The following is a 17,577-nucleotide window of genomic DNA, read 5'->3' as shown; positions in this document are numbered from 1 at the left end:
CTCCAGGGCGGCCTGGGCAGCCTGGATCTCAGTCTTCGCGGCCTCGAGGTCTGTCCGCGAGGTGGCAAGGGAGGTCTCGAGCTCTTGGACCTTCAAGCGGGTCTTCTCCAACTCGGCCTTCAAGGTCGCCAAGGCATCTTTAGTCGCCTTAGCCTCCTGAAGAGAGGCCTGGTGCTCGGTCCTCATATCCTCGAGCTGAGTTTTGGCCCTGATGATGCTTCGGTGAAGAGAGACGACGCCCTGCGAGAAATGAAAGATAAATTGCCTTAGAGGAAAAATAGGGCAAAGTGTAATGGTAAAAGCTTTAAGAGAACAGGGCAGCTTACCGTTAGGGTCATGCCCATTGAAGACTCCATTACGCCAACCGGGCTCATTGTCTCAATGGCCCGGAGCTCCTTCTCGGTGAACTTGTATATATGGTTGACGGCGTAGTTCGCCGACTCATACACCGTTCCCCGGAAGGCCTCTGGGATCTTCTCCAGATTCTGGGGATTGACTGGGATGCGTACATCGGAGGCCACCACAGCCGAAGTCCTGAGCTCCGTTTCTGCGTCCTGGGTGGCGGCTGGAGCTCGCGGAGGTGGTGGAGGCATTTGGCCTGCTCCTGCAGCAGGGAGAATCGCTCCCGCGACCTGGTCTGCCGGGGTTTTCTCCTTCTCCTTTGCCGGAGACTTGGTGGAGATCCCAGCGGCGCTCTTGGACCCCCGGAGCCTTTTCAGTCTTGGCCCGGCTGAGGGGTTCCCCCCGAAGACTGCGCCTCGCAAGCTCTCCTCGGGCTGAGACATCTCTTCTGTCAAAACAAAAACATGGTTAGTACATGTTAGCAACCATACAGAGACAAAGACAAAGGGTCAAAGGTAAAAAGTATGCGAATACTAAGGGAGCCCTACCCCCCGAGCTGGAAGAGGAACCTAAGACGATTACTTCCCGAACTGGCGCAAGTTCTGGGTCCGGGTCTGACTCAGGGCTAGATTCTCCTACGTACTGCCTAAGCCCCGGAGCTAAGATACCCCTCTGGAGGGATGGCCATGAACGGAGGTTGTTCCCGTACTCCTCGAATAGGATCGACCTAAAGGATAGGGTGTTATCTACTACTACGGTACCCCTAGGTCGGCTATCTTGGTAGTCCAACACGAGCCGATCGACGCAGTGGAGCAGGGTTGTGTCCAGGTCCGGATCACTTCAGTGACGATGGACGAGCTGTCAGGGGTTGAATCTAGCTAGTCGGGGGTCGGCAATGGCCCTATCTAAGTTCCTAAATATGTAAAGGTTACCTTGGCCTGAGGGACCCGCGGCTACTCCGGACTGGATCCTCTCTTCGTCTGTTATCTGGGCGACCTCCAGCGCCCGCTTCCTGTTCCTCACAAGTGGAGTCTCGTCCTCCTCATCCTCGTCCATCGCGACCTCCTCCACGATGATGGGCATAGAGGAGCGAGCTGGGGGAGGCCCCCGAGGCCTCCTTAGATTCAAAGTCTGATTTGGGAAAATCAGCTTACAAGCCACCATCGTCTCATCCGTCACGAGCACCCGGTAGTCCTTCTCACTAGGGGGCAAGCCCGCCAGTGTCTCGTATTGACCCCCCAGGGTCGCAGATTTCTCTGTCCTCGCGAAGATAGCTGCAGGATTAATCCAAGTCAGAAAGGGGCACAGGAATTGTACGAAATCTAACCTCCAAGCTAAAGATAAAAAGAACTTACGAGGATGATTGAAGTAGTGGTGCTCGCAGTTCCGGAACCCAGTTGAAGAACTGGTCCTTAAAGTCATTAGGGTGGCTGGGCAGCTCGATGACCGCTGCCGTATTGGGAAACCGGGTTAGATAGTAAAACCCGTCGCCTCGCCCCCGCTGGTCCGGGCTGGCTTTGAGGCAGAAGAAATATAAAATGTCTGCAGGAGTAGGGACCTCCCACTCGTGCTTCTGGAACAAATACCTCAACCCTGCCAGCAGACGGTAGGATTTGGGGGGGAGCTGAAATGGGGCCAACCCCACGTAGTTGAGGAAATCAGCAAAATACTGATCCAGTGGAAGGAAGGCCCCTGCCTTAAAATGTTCACCGCTCCAGGCCGCGAACGACTCGTCGAGTGGCGCACAGCTTCGCTCGCCATCTGAAGCAGGTCGGGCCACTACGGATGCTTTCCCCAGAGCGATGTTGTGGGAAAGTAAGATTTTGTTAATCTTCACCTGGTCGGTGATCTTTGAGACGATCCTCTCTGCCTCAAAGAATGCATCAGGAGCCACCTCGACCTCTTTCTCCACTGCCGGCCCGAAGCGGGGGATCGGGGAGCTAGCCATCGCCGCCTTTCCTCTGTCCTGCTGGGAGGCCGAGCTGCTGACGTTCTTCTGTGGGAAATTCCTCTTTGGAGCCATCTGGTCGCCTAACGAACAAAAGAAAACATTTCAGAAAAGGCGACCCAAGCATGAGGAAAAAGCAATTATTATTTGCATGAGCTGAGGTAAGCCCAGCTCGTGGAGAGTGGAACCACGCGGTTCGATGAACACGCGCCTGTGCTCCCAACAGATCCCCGCTTTCTCGGGATTCGTGTGTCAGGATAGAATTTGCCTTGGGGGGGGGGGGGGGAAGTTTCAGTAGGCAGAAAATTGCAAAACCGCCTGTGAGGCGTGTTCCCTAAGCTACCCAGTTTTGCACCCAAAATTACCAAAACTCCTACCCAGAAAATTTTCCCCAGAGAAAGCATCCTAAAACCCATACTCTAAAATGGTTTCCTACAGCAAAGATACCCTAACCTAAAAAGGGCTTTCACCCTCCGTTTCCACAAAGCCCAGTAAAACCTTGCATGCGGCTATAGTAAAATTTTTACCTATGCTACAGTGGCATATATTTTCAAAACGCACATGGTCAGGAAACTTACAGTGTGTGGCTGGGAGGTGGATGGAGGTGTCGCCTTGGTAAAAGATTCGTCGGTGTATTGGCTTCCAAAGCTTTGAAGAAATCTGTGCGCCTAAGCTTCTTGAACGCTGAAAGTAGCAGTAACAGAGTAGAGGGTGTGTTCTTCTGAGATTAAGAGAGAAGAAGAAGAGAAGTTTGAAAAATTTCGAATGAAAGGGTGGCCCATGCGTAGGGTGGCCACCCCTTTTTATATGCATAAAGGATCACGTGTAGAGGGCCGTTGGATGGCCCTGATGAGGGATCCGAGGCCCTCCACTCGAAATATTAAACGACGGCTGGGCATAGGCTAGGCCATTAAATGCGGTTCTCGTAAGACGTACCGTCACCACCTACGATGTTCCACGTATCAGGCGCCTGCGTAAAAAGTGGAATACGAAGAGTTTATGGGGAAGTCTGAAAGCCCCTGCTATGGTCTTATATACGGCGTGATATACCACGAGCAGGAGCTTGGGGGGCAGATGTACGCCCTGATTTTCCCACAGGCTGATTAGCAAGCCAAGCTTCGGCCTAACCATGATTACCTCATGATCATCCCCAGGGCTAGAGCTTCTGTCATAATGTCGTGCCTTCTTAGCTTAAGGAAGCCCCAAGAGCTCGCCTTCACCGCCCAAGGCCGGGGCAGGGATCCCGAAGGCCGAAGACCGAGCTATGTATGAAGCTCGTGGTACGAGCTGGATATGGAGGCTGTGACCCTTTGTGAAGTCAACACACGCAAGGTAAACGTGCATATATCAGGCATCACGTGTCTGATATCCCCCTGACTTCTCGGACACGCAGCAGGAACGTGCGTGTTCAGACACCCACGACTGAGTTGGGCCGTGTGGCCCATTACCTCCTTACCTATTGATTTGACCACACTTATGTGTCAGGTTTAGGAATTAATCATGAATGTCACAGAATCGATACGACAACTAAGAAGGTCACGGGATGACCTTCTTACCAACTTCCAGGTGCCTTCTCCTATAAATATGGAGACCCTGGGAGTTGATAGGGGTTGGAAAAATAATCTCTTGTAAGAAATACTCTGTAATCAAATACTTAGTATAGATCAATAATATTGACTAGTGGAGTAGAATGATTTTAACCTTCGAACCACTTAAAAAGCGTGTCTTGAGTCACCTCTTTCATCCTCTAAGATCATATATCTATTTCGGTTCACCTTTAGCACTAATCCCTTTCTCTTCTTCTCTTAATTACCTGTTGGCGAAGAACCGCGTCAACAAGTGCTTATGTACTCACCTATCGTGAGTCTAAGCATGTCAATTTTGTTATTTATAAAATTGTGAGAATTGTGATAAATTTATCGTTAATTAATTTAATCTCATACAAGGCCATTTTTTATTTGTTTATCATTCCATAATTTTGTTATATATATGCCTTTCGTGATTTTGATAATTTTTTTGTGAATTTCATTGTTGTTATTATTATGAATTCTTTCGGGGCATATACTATGGAAAATGTGTAATAAGATATTGGTCATGGTTTGTGCCTTTATTATAAAAATTATTGTCAATATCTAATTAATATTTTTGGTAATAAAATTTGCTAGAAATACAAAAATGCGCAATCGGCCTTATTAGATAATTATGAGATTAAATTTTTTTCATTGAATGTGTTGTGCTTACCTGTCGTAAGTTTTCACATGTCAATTGTCGAAAATTGTGATTCATGTTAAATACTTTTCTCCCGTATCAATCACAATTAAAAACTAAGATCCATACATGCAATTTAGTCATCCTGTCGATGATTTTACTATAAAGTAGGATGCTTAGATGGTGAAGGAAACACATTAGATGTCATGAACCACACAATCTTTTCTACCCTATCGTTAGTGGATTAGCTGAATTTGGTTATGATATTTAAAGTAGTTGTCCTAACCTGCGTAAGTGTTGGGCCCAAAACGGGTATGTTTTAAATATTTATAACTCGCAAGCGCACGAATATATGTAATATAGTGTTCGTGTAAGCACGAGGTCGAACCCAAAGGAGTTGTCTAAAATCGAAAATAAAACTATTTTAAATCAAAATTAATAAATTCTAACCTAGTTCCAAAGATTGATGAGATTTTTGTAACAATAAAAATAAAATAAAAGATAATAATAATAAAGAAATTAAAGAAAATATATATAACATAAATTAATAATAGAAATGAAGATGGTAAAATAAGATTATTAAGGATTATAATCCACAAAACATAAGTTCAATAATATTTATAAGTACATTGATTCCCAAGTTTTAATGATAGTTAAAATAAATCAAACTATCATTTTCTAAATAGATTTATAATTTTAAGCACAAATTATTTCTAAAAAAGATAAGATTTTTCTTCACTTTTCAAAATTATAATTTCAAAGCATTTAGTGTAAATCAATCTAATGAAATAACAAATAAATCAATGAACATTATTTATAAGGCAAAACATAATATTTTTGTTCTAAGCATGGATGTGTACAATTTAATGACACATCTTACACAAAGAATATTATGTATTTGCACTAATGAAGAACAAAGTGTAAATATGTACTAACAATCCAAAATACATGATATTTAATATGAAAGAAGATATTTGAAGAAGAAAATTCCATAAACTTTGTTGCACAAAATGGGAAATCAACATACAAAATAAACACTATCTAGTTACAAATTGTTTCATCATCACCTTAATAATCTTAAAACGATTAGAAACTCATAACTAGAATAACAAATACAAACTAAAAATTACAAACATAAATAGGAAAATTTGGAGGATGAACCCCCAAATTGTTCCTCTAAAAATACATAGAAAAAAATAAAAAGAAGAAGAAGATGAAGAGAATAAAGAGGTTTTGAAATGTGTAGAGTTTTTGGTATGGTAATCTCCTCTCCAAATGGACACCTTAAAATCCCTTATTTATAGCCAAAAAATGATATTAAAATAATCAATTCAAATTAATTAAATTGATTAAATTAATTTAATTAATTATAATATGGCAAATAGGGGTAAATTATAGGGTGTAATAATAATGTTTTGAGATAAAATGTGTAGAAAGTGGGGTAAAAATGTGGTATTTTTGGCAAAGGGGACAATAGTACATAATGCTTTTGTTGGGCTCAAGGAGAACATAGCATGCAAATGGGTGGCTTTGGAAAATGCTAGGCGGCTGGGCAGTTGAAGCTATGGATTGGGCTTGCTGAAGCAAGGAGGAAGGCTAAAGTGATCTTGTGATAACAGACGGATTGGCACTGGGCGTGGAAGCTTGGTTGAGTCAGGGAGTGTGATGTTTCGGTGGGCAGAATTGATGCTGGCAGGAGGCTGGAGTGAAGTTGAACGTGGCTGATGTGAAGCTGGACTGAGCTGGAAACGGGCCTAGCGAATTGGGCCTGACTTGGGCTTGGCTGAAGGAAGCATGCCATATCTCAAGCTATTCTCTTTCAAATTTGCCACTTGTTTTCCTTTCTTTTCTTTACTTTTTAAAGCAAAAAAAAAAATACAACTTACTCCCTACAAAATAAACATAAATTAAATCAAATTCAAATATTTTCAATTATAAAATAAATCAAGCTAATTCTTTGAAAATATTAATTATAACTTAATTTATATTTAACACTTAAGCTCAATAATATAACATTTTTTTACCACAAATTAAACTACAATAATTCAAATAATTAAACTACAATATATTACAACAAAATAACTATAAAAACACACAAAAATCTATAAAATCAAAATAAGACTAATAAATTTAAAATTACTTAAAAACTTAATAAATTACTTAAAAACTCAAGAATTAAGCAACAATTAGCACATAAAAAGTGGTAAAATAACTCTATTTTGTAGAGTTATCAGTAAGAGTCATATGTTTTGTTTGAACGACTCTAACATGACATGATCGTTTCCGTTGATAGATCATTGAGAAAGCTAAGAAAACGAGCAGATTGCATAATCCTTGTTTTCACATAGTGGCATTGCTCTAAGATATTTTTTTAGTATTAAGCAATCCTAAAACCTCTACCGCTTAGTTATCGGATGGGACTATAATATGTCTTGTCATATCGATCTCTCATTAGAAAATTGGACTAGGCCTTGAAATTGATAAATCTTGAAATCATTTGAATTCAAAGATGCCAAGTTACTGCATGCTTAGTGGGAGTATTGCGATGGGTATCAGTTGGTTTTAGTAAGGTATATATGTGTCGATCGATCCCTATTGACAAATTTTATGAGGGTGGAATCACTTCGGAATTTTTCTTGGGCATCTAAAGTGATATTCCTACGTTTGCTACACAATGATGAGTTCAGGAGACTAGTACATTGGTTTTGTGCCTTGAAATAGTTTCGGTGGAACTAATGAATCAATTATTACAATACTTTTATGCTTAAGGATCAAGATAAGGCATAGATCATAAGTTGACAAGTTTTGGATCAATATTACAATGGATGTATGATTGTCATTGTCTATTCCGAAGAGATGATTGTGTTAATTGTGAATGTCTGTAAATATAGTGAATTCAAGATAATGGGTTAATACATATGTACTCGATATCATATCGTTGTTGCTAGTAAAATTGAGGATAGCTAAGCTATATTTAGGCAACAATTTTGGATTGATTTAAGTCTGAACAAAGTTTTTAGTATAGTGACTTTGATAACTTAGTTACAATTTTGGATGAGAAATGGAAAGAATAGAGGATATAAGTTTTTTTACTTATTCAATCTCAGTACACATAGTCATCGCTAATGACTATCATAATTATTGATAATAGTTTTACAACCCAATTGTCCACAATGATTAATCTATAATGCATACAAATTTTGAGAGATATCGAGTATTTATCACTCTTTTGTTAAGATCTCTCATGCATTATTATCTTGAGCACAATCTTCTCAAAGTTTTGACTCATCAAAGTTTGAAAGCTTTTATGTTTTAGAAAGCTTTATAGTGGAAAACACCTAAGGGATTAAACCATGCATGCATAATGATATGCAGTCACTTTTTTATGTGTATTGTTTCTCGAAGTGACAAGGACACAACAAGACTGGTAGATAGTCTTAATTGTTGTACTCCATGCATCTTGGTTTGATGTTTGTTATTATATTTGAATGTCTCTCAGGCCAAATTATGTGTAGTATACATATCCTATCGATATGATATCATACATAATTTATTTGATTGCCTATTGCATGCTGGAGATTAATATGGTGTTTGTTGATTATATTGGTCAAAGTGGGAGAGATATTTGAATCTTGTATGGATTAATATAATCACAAACATAATTCCATATTCACAACCATGTTAGTTGTTTTTCGAAAGAGACAATGTGAGATGAGTCTTTCGCAGCAACACTCAAGATACTAAGACTCAATGGATCATATCGTTTTATTCTGAATAGCCTCATGAATGTTGTGATTGAATAAGAATTTACATCTAAGGCTATTTCAGAAGTTCTAATATTATGAGGCAATATAGGACATTGCATTTGACAATCTTGGATTTTAATCATATGAGAGAAGATGAACATTTAAGTGTTTTATTGAGAATATCAAGTTTAATATGTATGGCTCTTCTAGCTATTATTTTTTATAAGTATATAAAGTTATCTATGTTGGAGTTTTAAGCTGGCATTAGACAAGGGTTAAAATTTTTATTTAGGGAATAATTGGATTTATCCCTCATTTTGTTGCTTCCGCTGTTATTATTGATGACCTACAATTGGCCAGATTATTGTAAGAAACTCCATATGCGAAAAAATAAAGATAAAGGATCGAGACAGTTTGATAAACCTGTGATTCCATACACGAGATAAGTTTAATCACATATAACTCTAAATTTCTAATCGATAGTCATTGGTAGTTCTTAATCCTTATTTGGAGAATTGATATGGTTATTTCATGATTTCCAAGCTATGATCAAGCGTGAAAGTTTAGGCTTAATCCCATAATAATTGGGAGATTTTCTTGATGGTGGTTCATTTTAAGAATAAGTTGTTTGATGGTTAAAGTAAGGTGAATTAAAGCCTATAGCTAGTCTCCACTATAACAATGAATTTGTTCATTACTATTATTGAGTTGTAAAGTGGTGACTATTTGGAAATCAATATATAAGGATGCAAGAACTAAATTCTTGTTTAAAGGACACCCGAGTTCAATGCATTAAATCCATTTTGAGGCAGGACATCAAGATAGTGATTACTGTAATTCTCAAAATAGTCAATTCGAAACATTATCGTTAGTCAACACTATATGAGAGATCAGTGGGAGCAATGATATGTTTATATTGTCACTTGATATAGTACATTGCTCATATCTTATGATTTTGATCTATTTTGGAGACAAATTAAGCCGTTATTTGATAATATCTGTCAGATGAAGAATTCTTGATAAACCTTGTATGGTCTAAAAATGTAGATTCTTCGTGATGAGATCAACGGTAGACTGAATTGTCTCATAGTTTGCATTGACTAACTATTGTAGTGATTAATGTTTCGATTTCATTGAGAATCTTTAAATAGTCTAAACTGTGATGTGTTATGAACGACCTAAAGTCCATGATATTAGTAATGACGAGAGATCAAGTTGGAGATTATCTCACATATATGCTTATTGAAGGCAGCCTAGGGCTTACTCAAGCATACACATTCCTATCGTGATAACTGTTACAGGCATGCTGGATTGGTACTTGAGTTGTCATCCTTATGGTACCAAGGATGTGTTAGCAATCGACAAACCAATATTGTGACATATAGTAGTTGGTTTTAGTTATATCGATTGGAAAGGATGCATGGATGATAAAATCCACTTATAAGCATTCATGATTCTAGGAGGAGCTATTTTGTAATTAAATGTCATATGAACACCTACAACTTCCTCTCATACAAAGTGAGTATAATGGTAAGGGAAGTTATATGTGATTAGGTGTTGCATGGACATTGACAGCATCCTCGTATGTGAAGGTAGAGTGTGTGGCGTGTTACGAGGACATTGATTGTACATTACAATTGCGATATTCCGTTTCAGTGTTAAGAGTAGTTGACTCTATTGTGAACTTACTGAACTTATGTGATAAATATCGCAATGATATCTATCTCTCGGAACTTAGGGAGTAATATTGCTCCATTAATGATGATGACGTTCCATATGTAGTGAGAAAGTTGTGGAGTCCTCTATTAGAATCATAACACGCACTTACAAACAACATGCTAATGACTACACTGGCACGAGTTACCTGAACGTATGTACTAAGAAGTCATTTCTTTTTTGAATTGTTGGGAGCCAAAGATGTATTTGATCAGTGGGAGTCATTGTTTTTCATGTATGATCGACATGTTAAGGATTGCTATTGGTTGTTGAATATATGCATATTCTGGATAACTCTTTGATGTTGTGTGTACACACTTGTTGATGCATGCCAGTGGCTTAGTCTCGGTGCTATGTTCGAGTGGATCCAGATCAGTAGTTATCATCATGTTTTATGAATCTCAGATGTCTCATTATGTATTACTTTTGTGTCCTGTCGATACAATATGGTGCATAATTAGTTTATAGACATTATTGTTTCTTGAGATTTCTGTGTATTGATACTGTTGCTTAGTGAGCACATATTGGTGTAATTATGTAGTCCAAGTGGGAGAATGTTAGAATATTTTATATGGACTAACATAATTAAGTGTTGCTCACACAGTGTCGGTATTAGCATGTAATGATAACTATATAATCGGTAATGCATGATATTACCATCGGGCCATAATGGGACGGACATAACGTACTAACATGCTCGGGGCCCATGGACACGCTCTAAAACGTTTTTGGTCAGCCCATTGGGCCAAGACAACTAATTCTCTCACATTGGGCATGTAAGCCCAATTGGCCCATAATTCCTTATATAAAGGGTTGTGCTCTTGATTGATGATTAAGGTGGAATGAGTGTGGCTATGATGTAGAGAGAATGATAGAGTAGTGTTCATTACTCCCAAGCTCTCCTTTTCTCTATATGTGTATATCAAAAAAGTGTAATCAACATGATTATTAAAGATCAAGGCGATAATTGAAGGTACATATATTATTATATTAATGCCCTAAATAAAATGTTTGATCATAGAAATTCATAAGCATGATTTGATATTGATTATTGTTTATTTAATGCTCATTGTGTATTACTTATAACAAACTAATCATGGGAGATTTAGACATGCGTGCATGTCTAAAGATCAAAAAAGTGTAGATCAACATGTGTAGATCTCCTTTTCTCTATATGTGTAGATCAAAAAAGTGTAATCAACATGATTATTAAAGATCAAGGCGATAATTGAAGGTACATATATTATTATATTAATGCCCTAAATAAAATGTTTCATCATAGAAATTCATAAGCATGATTTGATATTGATTATTGTTTATTTAATGCTCATTGTGTATTACTTATAACAAACTAATCATGGGAGATTTAGACATGCGTGCATGAAAAATTACATATTTACAAGTTGTAAGAGGGCCAAAGAGAAAAAGTCAAAAACAATGATTTATGATTAAAAAGAATAATACACTTATTTTATACACTTAAAATGAATATTACAAAGTGACATTTATTTTTAACCATATATTAAATTAGTAGTTTCCACCTTAATAAATTTTAGTGGGTTGAAAATATATGCCACATCATGGTTTTTATTTTAAGTGTGTAATATAAGCATGTGTCTAGCATTACTCGTTGTTAGTTAGCCATAGATTGTGCATGCAAGCTTAATTAGAAAAATTCCTAATCAGGTTAAGACACACATCCTCTTGTTTGAAATAAAATAATCTTTTTCACATAGTACATCACGTGCATGTGCCACTTGACTAGATCGAGTACTACTTAAATGTAAGATTATTTAGTATTAACATATGTTTGCTTCGATATATATAAAAAATAAATTACATAGATTTTGTACGTACGTACTAAATTAGCGTTGTTTAATTTACATATCCACATTGGAATTGGAAACTGATATTGGTTATCGAAGAGTTCGTGTTAATAATAATAATAATAAACAGGACGAAGATAGTATTTTTTTGAAGAAATTTTATTATTTCATAGCTAGCTGGATCTTTTTGTTTATCCCACAAAATGTTGTATCATGGAAGACAAAGGCATTTCAGTTTGTCCCTCCTATTCACATGCATGGTCTCTCTCTCACGACTCACCTCACGTGCTTCCAAACCAATTCCCCTACCTTTGATATTCTCAAGTAAGTTTACCCTAATTTATTGTACAGTTAATCACTCTTTTTAAAAGGTTTAAATATATGAATTAAATACCAAGATCTCAATACCTCGGAGATTCTAGCACATTAAAATAATTTTCAAATTTAATAAAAAATAATAATATTAGTTATAGTAAAGAAGTGAAAGCAAAGCTCTGATCAATTTTGTCTTATAATGCATTTAACCCAAACCCTTGTATTTGGGTAATTAAGGTGTTCGTTCAATCATAACAAGGGTGTGGGCTTTGTCATTAATATCCGATTAAGTTTGGAAAATTTACAACTAGTACTATTTTTTGTATTTTATTTACAATATTCACCTGTACTGTTTTATTTACAATATTACTATTTATATATGCCGTATTTAAATATCATTATACTATTTTTTCCACATGACTTCAACAAGTTTACATAACCAAAAAGAAAAAGAAAGGGCTTGCACCTATCACTCTTTTTTTTTTTATTTGTTTTAACCTTGCTCTTTTTCTTTCTCTTCTTCTTCACTTCCAATTTTTTTTCGACCGCACCGCTAGATAGTTGGGCTCAAGAGTGGTACCACCGCGACCTACTATTCAAGATGACCATTTTAATATGTGAGAAGTATATGTTTTTTCGCTGTCGCTGGAAAAAATAACCAAAATAAAAAATCAACTTTTTAATTTCTTTTTTTAATTTTAAACAAAATTTAATATATCAAAATTTGTATTATATTATTTTACATTTAAGAGATACCATAACAACTTCAAAATTATTTAAGAAACATTTTAAGTAATTTTTTTAAAATAGATTTTTAATGATATTGTTTGATAAATTTTAAATAGAACATAAGAAAATTATTTTTGGTAACTCACTAAGTTTGCTGGTTGCTTTGAACTTGTGGCATACCAAAAAAGTTAGTCATATATCAAAAGGTAACTAAGTGATATCTTAAATGATTTTAAAAGCAATGAAAATGCAGCTTTTAAAATTAACTATGTAGTATACTAAATAATATAATTTTCTAATAAGTTATTCATGGTAACTTGGAATTATAGGAGTAACTTTTTATACTATATGATAATTAATTAGTTTCTAAAATAGACTTGAAGTTAACATAAAAGTAGCTTAAATAATAAGACATGTAAATTACACGAGTAACTAAAAAAGTCTATTAAACGTTAACGTGTAGTATACTAAATTAATTTTTATTAATAAACTATATTGTAACTTATTATACTATATGACAACTCATTAATTTCTAAAATAAATTTGAAGGTTACCAAAATGTATCTTAAATAATAAGATGTCATAATATAACATAAAAATAACTAATTAGTATATTAAGATGTCCATAAATAAGTTTTGGAGGGAACCAAAATATGCTGAAATAATATGATCTAAAAATAAAGGTTTTAATAAAAAAAAAGTGATCAATTAGTATCTTATATGTATCGTAAGCAACCAAAAGGTAACTTTTTACAATCTAGAAAAAACATTCTTTTATTCTGGTCAATCAACTATACGAGGATATAAGCCGAGCTCTTCTCAGAAATCAATTCTCGGCAGGGTTGGTGCTCACAATGTAATAAAAAATTTCAGAAAGCTGGATTTCCCAATTTTTTTTTAAAATTTGGTCAGCTATGCTGACGTGCCACCAATATTTGTGTAAATAATTTAGTTGAATGTATTTTTATAAATACTTTATATTTTAGGTATATAATTGTAAATTTCCCATGTAAGTTATGGTATGGGCCAACTTCAAAAACCTCATTTATAGTTCAACTTTAGCCCATAACTAATAAATTCAAGGTAAAAGAAACCCAAAATTATCATCTGCCTTTCTTTTCTTTTCTTTTTATTTTTTTCAAACAGAACAGGCTGTTATTAATTTACTTTGATTGGAGAACAGCCTGTTATTTAATTATTTTCATTTCCCTCTTCAGAATTTGACACGTGGCATCGTTTAATTGGAAGACAGCCAAAATGGCATTCACATCCATTCATCGGATGCTTTTTTAATAATCTAAACTCGTTCCATGTCTTCCTATCTTTCACTGTTCACAGTTTCACTGTCTTTTATTTTTTTGCTCTTTCTTCGAAAAACGACACAACAAAACCAATGCGTTATCGTCTCTTTGCTTACATACAAAGCAGGTGTACCTCTACCTTACCTTCTCTCTCAGCTTTACCTCCAAAGAGGCCATAGCCATTTTGCAAAATGTACCTCATTTGAGTCCAAAACCCCTTCCCTCTTTGACCACACTCACTTTCTCTTTCTCTCTCTTCTCTCTGTCATAATAATGGTGTCTTTCATCTCTCTCCCACTACTGCTTTCTGCTACTCTCTTTCTTTTTAGTGCCTTCACTGACCCAAATATCATCAATGTCTGCAACTCCAAAACGACTCACACACAGGACTACTTGAAGCTACCGTTACTCCACAGAAACCCCTTTGCTTCTCCCGCCGAGCTTCTGTCTTCTGACGCTTACCGCCTCTCCGTCCTCCACCGCCGAAGGCGCCACCCAGTCGTCAAGTCTCCTGTTGTTTCCGGCGCCTCCACCGGCTCCGGTCAGTACTTCGTTGATCTCCAAGTGGGGACCCCACCGCAGAAGCTGCTCCTTGTTGCCGATACGGGAAGTGATTTGGTGTGGCTGAGATGCTCCGCCTGCAAGAACTGCACCCACCGGCTCCCAGGATCGGCGTTCCTCGCTCGCCACTCAGCCACATTCTCTCCGCATCACTGTTTCCACTCGGCTTGTCGACTCGTTCCGCATCCCAAACCGAACCCGTGTAATCGGACCCTATTGCACAGCCCGTGCCGCTACGACTATTCTTACGCCGATGGGTCCACCACGAGCGGGTTCTTCTCGAAGGAGACGACGACGTTGAGGACCAGCTCCGGGAAGGAGACCAAAGTCCCGGGCTTGTCGTTCGGGTGCGCTTTTCGGGTATCGGGTCCGGAAGCTTCGGGCGGAAGCTTTGATGGGGCCCAAGGGGTTATGGGTCTGGGCCGTGGACCCATTTCGTTCTCAACCCAACTGGGTCGCCGATTTGGGAATAAGTTCTCGTACTGTCTAATGGATTACACCATAGCTCCGGCACCCACGAGCTACCTCATGTTCGGAGGTCTACAAAACGACGTCATTTTGAAAATCCCGAAAATGAGCTTCACACCTTTGCTATTTAACCCTCTTTCGCCGACTTTTTACTACATTGGGATCAAGACTGTCTTCGTCGATGGGTTGAAGTTACCAATAAGCCCTTCCGTCTGGTCCATCGACGAGCTTGGTAACGGCGGCACCGTTATTGACTCGGGGACGACGCTGACTTTCCTAGCTGAACCAGCTTACCGTTTGGTTTTAGCGGCGTTTAAACGTCGAGTTAAGCGACCGAGTTCAGCCCAGCCAAATCTGGGTTTCGATCTGTGCGTGAACGTTTCGGGCGTGTCGAGACTGCGTCTACCCAAACTGAGTTTCCAACTGGCTGGGAACTCAGTAGAGTTCTCGCCACCTCAAAGCAACTACTTCATCGAAGCAGCGGAGAGTGTCCATTGCCTGGCGATTCAACCCGTTGAGTTGGACTCGGGCTTTTCCGTGTTAGGGAATCTGATGCAACAGGGTTTCTTGTTCGAGTTCGACAAGGACAGGTCGCGACTCGGGTTTACGCGCCATGGATGCGCCCGACCTTGAGAACCAAACGAATCTGTGACTCCGAGTCAGAAACTCGTTTTTTCTAATTTAATAATTAATAAATGTTTTAAGTAAATTATTTTTTGAACAGTGTGAGTTTTGTTTGTTTACTTTGAACAAAGTTCCCTATTGGCCAGACAAAAGAATACTGAACGAGATATTGTTTTTGATCTTTTTTTTTTATTTTAATTAAACCATTAAATACTCAAATCCCCCCGTCAAAAAATTTCAACGAAGATCAAACGTTTTGTTTTAAAAATAATTCTCAACTAGCCTTGCCCAAATAGGTATTTTCAATTGCTGTTTTTTGGTATGGTTTCAATATTTTTTTTTTCTGTTAACAAACTATATTATGTATGTAATAGTATTACACATAGATATATATTTTTTTGACAGAAATTAAATTTCATGGATTAAGCTTGACTTTACAATTTTGCAATATTTATCATAAGGGCTTTTTTGGAACAATATTTATCAAAAGTAGCTGCTATCAAAACAACTAGGGTTGTCATGGTCGTGAGCAAAAGAAGGGCAGTTGATGAGGCCAATCGACATGGGATCAAAGGGAGCTCTACTAGTACTAAGCTCGGTATTCAGACGATATAGAACGTGAATGAAATACTTCACTATAGGAATAGCAAAATGGGTCTATGGAGCGGGGCGGGGCGGGGCCCCGACCTGGGGGGGCATCATTGCCCCGGTAAAATCGGGGCAGATTTCGGGGCGGGGCTTTGACCCGCCCCGCCCCGATATGAATTCTGGCGGGTCGGGGCAGACCCGCCCCGATTACCTTTTTTTTTTTATTTATTTTTTTATTCCTAAGTAACTCGACTGAACTGATGAACCTCGACTGAAGTTCAGTCACTGAACTGAACCCTTTTTCTCTTCTCCTCACGACTAGACCTCTACTCTTCCTCTGAAATCGCAGAGCTTGATGCCCTAACCGGAATCCCCAATTCCAACGGCCCGGTTTCGAAGGAAGAAGAGAATTTGTTGAAGAAGCTCAAGAATCCCGAAGTCGTGGAGCAAGCCCAAAACGAAACCCTTCTTCTCCAAACCAAAGCTGCTGCTGCCAATCCAACCTTCTCCATCTTCTTTGCTAAGTTTTGGGTAATGGTGAGTGCTCTCTTCTCCATCTCCATCTTCTCCATCTTCTACTTATTTTTTCAGATGGGTATTGTATTATTTTTGCAAGAACTACACTAATTAGAATTTTCGGGTTAGATTAATATGATATTTAGATATATGGGTGATAATGATCTTTTATTATTGAAATTTTTGAGTTTGTGTGATGGGTATTTATGATTTCTTTAATTTGGGTCCATAGTTATGGTATGATTTGAATTCTGTTTTTGTGTTGATGAGGAATTTGGGTCCTCACTCTGACATATGTAGTTTTATGGCTATGAACCTCTCTTATTTCAGCTTCTAAAGGAACTAGTCTTTGGTTGATTTCTCTCAATCTTGACCCGGTTTCATCTAACTCAGTACCAACTTGTTTAGACTTCTGTAAGCTTGCCTTGAGTAACTGTCTAGCAGTTTCAAAATTCTGAGTGTTTCCCAACTCAGCCATTGCCAAAAATGTGTCCTTTCTTTGAATTTTGCACCAGTTGATAGTATGAGATTCTGACAAACAGAGTCCCAAGTTAAGACTTACACACAAAAATATTCTGACAAAAATATTCTGACAAAAATAAAGATAAGTATATTTACCTTTTTTGTCATTTACCAACCAATTTTGAGTGCATATCAATGCTTCTAATGTAGAAGGATGAAGTCTTGCT

The 17,577-nt window shown here is 38.0% G+C and overlaps 1 protein-coding gene across 1 annotated transcript; it reads left to right on the top strand.

The window, feature by feature from the left end:
* Window positions 1-14,170: 14,170 nt before the first annotated feature.
* Window positions 14,171-15,963, top strand: LOC133822785 (aspartyl protease family protein 2). Its single transcript, XM_062255228.1, has one exon. It carries the CDS (start codon window positions 14,405-14,407, stop codon window positions 15,791-15,793), a length of 1,389 nt encoding a protein of 462 aa, XP_062111212.1. The 5' UTR covers window positions 14,171-14,404; the 3' UTR covers window positions 15,794-15,963.
* Window positions 15,964-17,577: the final 1,614 nt, after the last annotated feature.

The sequence above is a fragment of the Humulus lupulus genome, chromosome 3, assembly GCF_963169125.1.
Source record: "Humulus lupulus chromosome 3, drHumLupu1.1, whole genome shotgun sequence".
Lineage (NCBI taxonomy): Eukaryota > Viridiplantae > Streptophyta > Magnoliopsida > Rosales > Cannabaceae > Humulus > Humulus lupulus.
Note: the sequence above shows the minus strand (reverse complement) of the source record. Positions and strands in the feature narration are given on the sequence as shown.

What these genes read in the sequence shown, in the direction of transcription:
- LOC133822785 (XM_062255228.1), top strand. Translation starts at nt 14,405, where the DNA reads ATGGTGTCTTTCATCTCTCTCCCACTACTGCTTTCTGCTACTCTCTTT.